The 10,437-nt window shown below is 36.1% G+C and overlaps 1 protein-coding gene across 1 annotated transcript; it reads left to right on the top strand.

The window, feature by feature from the left end:
* Positions 1 to 346: 346 nt before the first annotated feature.
* LOC120929279 (keratin, type II cytoskeletal cochleal-like) lies at positions 347 to 9,926 on the top strand. The gene is made up of 9 exons (XM_040340604.1): positions 347 to 841; positions 1,464 to 1,672; positions 3,478 to 3,538; positions 3,625 to 3,720; positions 3,813 to 3,977; positions 4,992 to 5,117; positions 5,492 to 5,712; positions 8,852 to 8,880; positions 9,543 to 9,926. Exons 1-9 carry the CDS (start codon positions 416 to 418, stop codon positions 9,710 to 9,712), a joined length of 1,503 nt encoding a protein of 500 aa, XP_040196538.1. The 5' UTR covers positions 347 to 415; the 3' UTR covers positions 9,713 to 9,926.
* Positions 9,927 to 10,437: the final 511 nt, after the last annotated feature.

The raw sequence follows: 10,437 nt of genomic DNA, 5'->3' as shown, positions 1-10,437 counted from the left end.
GTTGAGATTCCTGAAATTCAATATCTTGATTTTTTTTTTATTATTGGGCCACCCCAAGCAGAACCAACTTATAAGGCATTACTGGGACATATACAAGACATGGTAATTGTTTCTTGTAATAGCATCAGCTCATATTGCTTATACTAATTAAACATTGTTTTATTATATTATTAGCCACTAATAAAAGTGTCACAGCTTTGAAAATATAGGTGGGTTACTGTTTTATTTGCTGTGACAAACGGGTGAGCTATTATCATCAAGCTGAAATCATAAGAAGTCACAACAATGCAATATTTCAAACTACACCCAGTTCAGTATAAAAAGAGCCTAGCAAGTGTCAGTGCATTGAACATTGCTCTGGAGAGTAGTCAACACCTTAGATTCTCTGTGTATCAACTCAAAGAGGAGATCCATCATGTCTCACCGCTCCATCCTGGCCTCTTCTGGACACAAGCACTTCAGTTCTGGTTCTGTTTCTTTACCCAAACATTCCAGCTCACACAGCTTCCTATCACACTCTTCTAAAAATGTTCACCAGACCAAGCATTGTTTCAGCAGCAAGAGTGACCATTCTGTTGGGTCAAAGGGACCTAAGATTTCAATGGGAAGTTTCCATGCAGGAAAAAGTGGACATGGACATGGATCTGGATTTGGTATTGTTGGACATGGTCATGGATTTAAAGGAATGTCTGGTTCTGGAGGGATCACATCAGTTACTGTAAACCAGGGTCTTCTGGCTCCTCTCAATCTGGAAATTGACCCAAACATTCAAAGAGTTAGAACAGAAGAAAAGAACCAAATTAAGGGTCTGAATAATCAATTTGCCTCCTTCATTGACAAGGTGAGAATTGTCAAATGTATTTATAATTAAAGGAAAAAGTATATGTACATATGATTAAGTGTCCGACAATATTTATAAGGTAAAAAATTTCTATAAAAAAAAGCTACCCTTAGTATAGTGAATATGAATTCAATAGGGCTGGTTTACTAAAGGGTTGGAGAATCATAATTCATAAGTTGTGTGAATACTCATCTCAATTATCTAAACACATGAAAAGCACCTGCACATGATTTTATATTCATAATTAACAGGCATTTGCGCTTCATATTATTAAATAATTGAAGTAAATATTCACACACAAGTGAATATTTTTAATTTCTAGTAAATCAGCCTCATTGTCTTTGAATGAAAGTATGAAAACATAAGTTCTTCAGCCTCCTAAATGAACAAATTTCCACATAAGTAATATGCAGTTCATTCTAGTGAACTGTGTTATTAATGGAAAAATAGATGTGCATACTCTGTACTAAATTATACTGTCCCAGTCAAAGAACATGGAAAATATTCTAATAAAATGCTTTTGCCAATCCAATCTGGCTTAGGTTTGTGTGAAAATATGTATATTTTTGTATGTTACCCCATTTCTATACCCATAAGCAATTATTTCATACTCCCAACACAGGTAAGATTTTTGGAACAGCAGAACAAGATGCTGGAGACCAAATGGTCTATTCTACAAGATCAGAAGACAGCAAGATCTCAGATTGAACCTTTGTTTGAGGCTTTTATTGGCAACCTCAGGAGACAGCTGGAGAATCTAGAATGTGAGGGAGCTCGTCTGGATGCAGAGAGGAACAGCATGGAGGGGACTGTAGAGGAAATAAGGAGAAGGTACCAATACTATTACACACTAATGCATAAATGTATGGAGTACCTTACATCTAAGGCCCCATACACACGTCCGAGGAACTCGACGTGCCAAACACATCGAGTTCCTCGTCGAGTTCAGTGTTGAAGCCGCCGAGGATCTCGGTGGGCCGACTTTCCTCATTGAACAACGAGGAAATAGAGAACATGTTCTCTATTTGGCCCGACGAGTTCCTCGTCGGCTTCCTCGCTGAAAAGTGTACACACGACCGAGTTTCTCGGCAGAATCCAGCTCTGATCGAGTTTCTGGCTGACAGTTAAGCTTTACCCTCTCCATGTTTTGGGGCCAGGCTCAGACAGGTAATACGGAAACTTTAGTATTCGTCCTTAAATCCTATCATCTAGTTCTTAAAGCAGAACTCAGCTCACAATTAAACGGTTTCTCAAAATAAAGCTCAAGTAAGAAAGGTTCTTTATGTTATTAAATCCGTAATCACAAATCCTTAAATTAAACACATACAATGTGCTACATTTAAGGCATGCCTCTGGTGGTAACTGTCACAGTTGCCAGTGTGCTTATGTCAGCTCTCAACAGAACTTTCACTCAAATGACTGGTGTTATAGCTGTGTAGCACAATGACAACTGTAGACCTAAATAAAGGCAAAGGTTTCAACCGCCTTCGGCTGCAAAAGAATATAAGGGTATACATTTGCTTTGATACTGTATTTAGCTTTTTAGGAACAATAGGGCTTTAATTTGGTAGCAAATATATATATATATATATATATATATATATATATATATATATATATATATATATATATATATATATATATATATATATATATATATATATATATATCCTTGGTTTTATTGGAAATAAACAGTATAAATATTAGAAAAAAAATGCATTTTCCTATCATTTTTCCCAACACAACATTTACAGAATTTGAGAAATTCCAGATATTTACCACAAAATATATTAATTAAAGTCTGCTGATTAAAATCATGTCACAAAGCAAATTTTAGGTAATGTAGCAATATAGTAAAAATCACAGTGAACATATACATTTTAGGGGAACCTCATTCCTTTTTTGCTGCTTCAGTGCACGCAGTGGGAGAAAAATGGTTTTCAGAAAAAAGATTTGCGCAATTTTAAAATAATTTTACATCTTGTTGACGTGGGCACAAATGATTACAATGGTGACTTATTCATGTTTGCCACAATTAAAAATTCAGATGACATTTTATTCACTTACATTAGCAATTGATGCAAACATTGCCCCAATCATCCAACATTATTGACATCCAACATCACTGTTGTGAGGATTTTGGAGGGGAAAATTATTTTTTTGTTCAATTTTTATTTACCCTTTTTTTTCTACATGAGGGGGGAGTCTGGATCTATTAGGTAGAGACCAGATCCATACCTCCAATGTAAATACTAAACAAAAGCATAGTGTTTACATTCGCTTTCTATGGAATAAACTCTAGAAGCTTTGGAAGCCCAGGAGCTGGTTATTTCAGTTCCAGGGCTTAGGACTGAATGCTGACTGTCATTTCTGCCCAAACCCTTGTTGGGACGCACAGGAGCTACTAATTCCCAGTGACATTTGAAAACATCACTGGGACAAATAGTCACTCTATTCACACCATTTTAAATTGGCAATGGGGACTTAAGTGGTTTAGAATGTTAATAAAACTAAACGCAGGCATAAAAATTAGCAATAAAAATATTACAAAAATTGGATAATTTTTTTTTAATAATTTACAAATTGTTTAGCATGTAAAGGACATATGAGAAAATAAAAATGTGTATTTTTTACAGATATGAAGATGAAGTCAACAGAAGAACAGGTGCTGAGAATGAATTTGTTTCTCTGAAGAGGGTAAACATTTTAAAATTAGTCACAGCTTTCTGTATTGTCTGTTAAAGCAACACTAATAAAACAAATAACTGTATTTCTAACTTTAGGATGTTGATGGTGCTTTCATGAACAAAGCTGAACTTCAGGCCAAGGCCGACTCCCTGAGCGATGAGATCAGCTTCCTTAGGACCCTGTATGATGCGGTAAATATTGCTCCTTTTGGGTCATAAGCACATTTATTAATCAATTTATAAAGCTGTACTGTAGTTGCTGTAAATATTTTCAAAATTTTCAGGAAATCAATCAACTCCAAGCTCAGATTTCAGACACTTCAGTTCTTGTGTCCATGGACAACAGCCGAGACCTAGACATCAATGGTATCATCGCTGAGGTCAGAGCTCAATATGAAGAGGTCGCTAACAGAAGCAGAGCCGAGGCTGAAGCCATGTACCAATCCAGGGTGAGTGTGTTATAATTGGAGCTACAAGGCAACAGGTATCACCATTCATTGTAATTCAGAAAAGATATAAGCAGCTAGACATGAATGGATTGAATAAGTGATTGGGAGGAACCGATAAATGTTCATCACAGCCGATATTCTGCCAAGCATTATTTTAAAATAATATATTGATTTAATGAGACTGTAAAAACACCTTTAGTGTGCTGCACCTGGCTAGCTTGAGGCCATCTGTATAATAGATCATAATTTTAGGTTTTGATTTCAGCCAACCCTTTTCCTTAAAAACGAAATAATATGCTATGTACTGTATAGTTCAGCCCAATAGTAAAATACATTAAAGAGCATCTCCCCCCTCCAAAAAAAAACTAAATTCGTAATATACTACATTTAACAACTCCTTATATGTGGTTCCTGCAGTAGTTTTCTGTTTTGACATTTCTCCTTTTCTTTTTCACTTGGCAATACTGCAAAAACACAAATTATTTTCCCTCACTCGACTGTATCTATGGGGGGAGCCATGGTTTTTACAATGACTTCAAATAAGTCTTCCTCTTCATCTCTATTACATGTTAGTGGATGGGATTCATAGTTTACAGAAGGAAAAAATCATTGTTTGTGCGCTCAGTTCAACTCACTGGAAGTAACCAAGACACTGCATTTCTGGCTAGTTAAACACATTTTTTTTTACTTGCTGAAAAAGTTATTTTTAGCATACAAATTTTTTTTATGCAGCCACCACATCAAAGTACTGGTAATCTAAAATATATTCAATTTTTTGGGGTGGGAGAGGGTAAGATATTACCTGTGTTCATTTTTGTTTCTGGCGATATCTTCTACTTTTGATAATTCAATTTAAAATAGTACTGTAGTTTTATATTTTGATATAATAATAAATGCAGTTTGCTGTGAGATACAAACCTTCAAATAAAATGGTGCATGGAATAAGAAATTAAATTAAAATATGCAGTGTCCACGAACATTCTGAATTTTCTTCTTTTTTTTTATTATCTACAGTTTGAAGACCTGCGAATGGCAGCTGGAAGAAATGGAAACAATCTACAGAACAGCAAAAATGAAATTGCTGATCTCAATCGAACAATTCAGAAGCTTAAAGGTGAAATTGAATGTGCCAAATCTCAGGTATATATCCAGAGTTTGTTTTATAATTTTATGACCAACTTTACAATATTGTTAGCACCTCTGATTTAAGGTTTTTAACAGCTTCATAGCGCTTGTTTAGATAAATGTTTAATGTTATCTTTTTCCAGATTTAGACTGACCATAAAGGCCTTTTGCTTCCCATTTTTACATTTTTATAATGGATCACCTTCCTTTGTAATATGTAATTTATTGTTTTCTTGTTAATATAAATAGAACATTTTCAGCACTTGTCTCATTGAGATCCTTTTTGCTCATGTATATTGTGTCAAGCTTATTGAACTCAAATAAAATAAAGCTGGAAATACTCAATGTGCCAGATTAAAAAAGAATGCATGTTATTTAATAATTTCTAGCGTGCTGCACTTGAAGCTGCCATAAGAGAAGCTGAGGAAAGTGGTGAAGCTGCTGTCAGGGATGCCAAGCAAAAATTGTCTGAATTGGAGGCTGCCCTACAGAAGGCCAAACAGGACATGGCTCGCCAACTAAGAGAATACCAGGAACTGATGAATGTTAAACTGGCTCTGGATATTGAGATTGCCACTTATAAGAAAATGCTGGAAGGAGAAGAGCACAGGTATATAATTCAGATGTCAGGCAAGGAACATGCTAACTGGGAGATAAAACAAAGAGATTACTTCATCAGTAGTGTTGCTCACGAATATTCGCATTGCGAATATTCGGCTCGAATATAGCATATTCGAGAAATCGCGCTATATTTCGAATTTCGCGGTGAATATTCGCAATTCCGAATATTCGCATTTTTTCAATTTGATTTTTAAAACAGATCACATCCTATCGACGTCTAAAAGCATTGCTGGTATGATTAGAGACCCTGGGCAGAGTAGCTAAGCTGAGGCGATCCTTTTATGTTGCCAAATTGAAAAAAAAAATATTGCGATTTTTCGCTATTGCGAATGCGAAAATAATTGCGAATTTTCGATAACTGTGGTAGGAGAACTCTGATTGTCTCTGATGCAAAAGGGGGGGGCTTTGTGTATGTGTATGTTATGAATATTTGTATGTTTGATATTATTATTTTTTGTAAGAAGGAAAAAATTGCGCATACCTTAAAAAAGGGGAGAATACAGCAGCAACTCAAAAATGTTATACAACATAAATTAATACAAGACAGAAAATGGAGTCGCTCTACAAGAATAAAAAATATGTCTAGTGACAAGACATGTGGGCAAATTATAAAATAAGCAAGCGCAAATAACTTGTGAAATACACAGTGAAACAAATATATAAAGAAATATAGTCCCAATAATAGAAAAATAATCTTTCATAAAAATGTCTTTGATATGTGAAGTGAAAAAAAGTCCAAAGCATGCAGCATGAACGTGTTCAATCTTTAAGGTGTTTGATTGACAAACGGCTGTGACAGATGGATAGAGTAAAGAATCACCACCAATGCAAAACACTTTTTATTTTCTATTGTAAAATATCAAGAATATTCTGAGCCAATCAGAGTGCTCCTTCTGCATTTGCCGAATATTCGCAATTATTTTGTATTGTAAAATATCAAGAATATTCTGAGCCAATCAGAGTGCTCCTTCTGCATTTGCCGAATATTCGCAATTATTTTGTATTGTAAAATATCAAGAATATTCTGAGCCAATCAGAGTGCTCCTTCTGCATTTGCCGAATATTCGCAATTATTTTGTATTGTAAAATATCAAGAATATTCTGAGCCAATCAGAGTGCTCCTTCCGCATTTGCCGAATATTCGCAATTATTTTGTATTGTAAAATATCACGAATATTCTGAGCCAATCAGAGTGCTCCTACAGCATTTGTCGAAATTGCGCAATAAATATCGCATTCGCATGTTGCGATATTTCGATAAAATATCACGAATATTCTGAGCCAATCAGAGCGCTCCTCCAGCATTTCTCGAAATTGCGCAATAAATATCGCATTCGCATGTTGCGATATTTCGATAAAATATCACGAATATTCTGAGCCAATCAGAGTGCTCCTACCGCAGTTATCAAAAAATCGCAATTATTTTCGCATTCGCAATAGCGAAAAATCGCAATAATTTCATTTCGATAAAATATCACGAATATTCGAATTTAGCGAATATATCTCGAATATTCGAATATATATTCGAGATATATCGCGAAATCGAATATGGCATATTCTGCTCAACACTATTCATCAGTCTTCTGCTGCTCTTTTAATATCAATTGCCAGGCTTAGAGAAGGGAGGTGACCTAGCTGTGTTATTTAGCTGCATCAGAGAAAAGTCAGGTCACCAGGATGGCTGTGCTGTGTGGCAGAGACAGAGTGTAAATTTCAGTATGGACATCAAGAGTATTATTAGACTGACTTGGAAAAGTAAATTCCTACAGACATAAATATTTTTGCTAAACTGTCACAATCGGGCAGCAATATTCAAATGGGCAGGTACCATATGTGAGCCCATTTTCACACTGAGGGCTGGTTTGAAATCGTGTGAACCCATTTTAGTCCAACTTCGGGGGCAATTTGACAGACATCTGTGTGGGTTCACGCTCAGATGTCTATTCAAATTGCCCCTGAAGTCGCCAAAAGTAGTGCAGGAACTACTTTTGGAAATTGGTTTGCGGTGTCGCATTGATTCGGATGGTGTCATTGCCAGCAATAGCCTCCGATTTGGCATGCAAGTTTACATTGCATGCCAAATTGGCCCAATATGAACGTGGGCTAAGGGTCAGAACCAACGAGTCTGGATTATTTTTATTAGTAAGAAATACATTTTAGGTCTCTAGTTTCTGCCTGATAGTCTGTTCAACTGTTTTTTACTAGTTAACCTCCCTGGCGGTATGATTCTGTCTGGAATTACGTACCAAAAGCGGTACCATTATTTGCAAGGAAATTTGGCGTTTTATACTGTAGGCCTGTAATCCTTAGGAATAACTCACTTAAATCTGACCAAACAAGAATCTAATAGGCATCCCGGATATGACATTTTTTTAAAAACAAAATTATAAAATATAATATAATAAATAATTATAAATAATTATAACAAATAATAATATAATTCTAATAACAATTATTCAATAATGCAATCAACTCAAAAACACTGAAATTTGCTCAGTTGCAAAATTGTTGCTGTCATTATTTATTTTTTTTATGACGAATTTCCCCACAAATCGCTATCGCACAATTCTGCAAGTGATTATAATTTATTATCGCTGTTTTCTAGCTGATCTAAAACCATTTTTGACATAAAGGGACATTTTTGGTTGCTATGGACAATCTACAGTTTGCAGGGAGAAAGAACCGTTTTTATTATATAAAAGAACATGTAGGGCACTAGGGACAAGGGGGTGTGTATTTTTTACATACAGTACTGTAATCTATAAGATTACAGTATACTGTATGTATAGTGTTTGTTTACTTTTTTGAATTTGGCGCCGATCTCCGCTCCCGTGCGTCGTAACGTCGCAGGGAACGGAGATCGGGGTCACAGGAGGACACTGTGTGAATCGAGCGAGGTCCCGCTCGCTCACACAGCGCGGTGGCATCGCTGGATCCAGGAACAAGGTAAGCCAGCGCGCGCTACAGGCTCTGCATAGCTACCCCGAGCGTGACTCGGGGTTACCGATTTTAGCAGAAAAAATCCACCCGAGTCACGCTCGGGGATACCGCCAGGAGGGTTAATGTTCATAGGTGTATGAAAAAAATCTTAATTCATGCTAAAATTCTGTTTATTTTACTCTTTTTCAGGATAGGTGCAGAGGGACATGTAAACATTTGTAAGTAAACCAATTAATTCCATGTATATTAAAAAAAAAAAACTATGTGCAAATTCACATACAGTATTAAAGTGGATTTTTATGCCTTCCACATTTAACGTGGAAATACTTAGAATATGTTTTTTTTAAATAATGAATATTAATTCATTTCTAGTAATAATTTTTTACCACAGATACTATACTCTAAACTATTATGTGTTAATTTCAGACAACCACAGACCATCTGAAACTAACTACACTTTTAAGTACACAATGGGGTTTATTTACTAAAGCTGGAAAGTGCACAATCAGGCTAATTTCTGCAAAAAAACAATGAGCTTCCAGGTTTTATTACCAAAGCTTAATTGAACAAGCTGGGGTAAGAAGCTGATTGGTTTCTGTGCAGAAGTGAGTCTGATTTTGCACTCTTTAGTAAATAAACCCCAATGTGTACTTTAAAGTGGGGTATGTAGGTCTGTACACCTATCTTTATATTCTAAAATATAGAGATAGGAGCACTAGGGATGGTGGGTAAATGAATCTTTAACTAAAGTATACTTTAGTTAAAGAGTAGACTTGCTGGCTTCATAATAGCGCATTATCTTCTGGGTGATATTGCCTGAACATGTATATACATATTGGCAAAGCATACCATATTGACATAACCTATCCATTTGTTTCAGCTGTCCTGCATTCCAGCACTGGAGGAAAACACCATTCTTCAGGAAAGTCCCATGAAGCTAGTAGCCACCACCAGCACCACCAGCACCACCATCATCATAAGGGAGGGTTCAGCTCCAGAAGCCATGTCCCCACAAGCAAGCATCACTCCAGCCATGGACATCACTGCTAAAGTGAAGACCTATATAGAGAGATATGATGAAGCTGCTCAATCGATGCATTAAAGCCTACATAGAAATGTAGAAATCTCCTTTTCATATTATGTGTATATATGAATTAGGGGTGCTGGCTTGCTTATTAGTGTAGTATAAATATAATGTTTGCTGTATATATTTGTGACATTGTATGCTGTAAAATGCTTCAATAAACAATAATGCATGTTCTGACATCTGCTGTAATTATAAATACTGACACTAGCTCAAATTGCATTTCCCACAGAACATTTACAGTAGTTTATGATTTGCAAATCTTATTTTGAGCACTGGGAGTATAAAAATGGATGAAGAGACAAGCTCAGCTCATTCCCCCTTTATATTACCCTCATTTATACAGAAAAACATATTATGTATGTCTGCTAAGCATATTTTACCATTGCCAGTAGTTCTTGTCCCAGTAAAGTCTACTGTTTAATATCCCACTCACACACTTTAGTGCATGTCCTGGTAGATGCAGATTAACCTACCAGTCAGACCAGAATGAGCCTAATGATCAGCTCTAGAAAAACCTTTCTCTACCAGGGTTCAGTTGTACCCTAGGATTCCTGTTAAGATCGCTAGCGGTTCATTAACCACTTCATCCCCGGAAGGATTGCGCGGTCGCATGGTCGTGCGACGTTGCACCCCAACAAAATTGACGTCCTTTTTTCCCCACAAATAGAGCTTTCTTTTGATGGTATTT

The sequence above is a fragment of the Rana temporaria genome, chromosome 2, assembly GCF_905171775.1.
Source record: "Rana temporaria chromosome 2, aRanTem1.1, whole genome shotgun sequence".
Classification (NCBI taxonomy): Eukaryota; Metazoa; Chordata; class Amphibia; order Anura; family Ranidae; genus Rana; species Rana temporaria.
The sequence above is the reverse complement of the archived record's forward strand: the minus strand, read 5'-3'. Positions and strand labels throughout refer to the sequence as shown.

Coding starts and splice junctions, on each gene's coding strand:
- LOC120929279 (XM_040340604.1), top strand. CDS start 416: ATGTCTCACCGCTCCATCCTGGCCTCTTCTGGACACAAGCACTTCAGT. Junction 842..1,463: donor TTGCCTCCTTCATTGACAAG/GTGAGAATTGTC, acceptor CTCCCAACACAG/GTAAGATTTTTGGAACAGCA. Junction 3,978..4,991: donor AAGCCATGTACCAATCCAGG/GTGAGTGTGTTA, acceptor TATTATCTACAG/TTTGAAGACCTGCGAATGGC.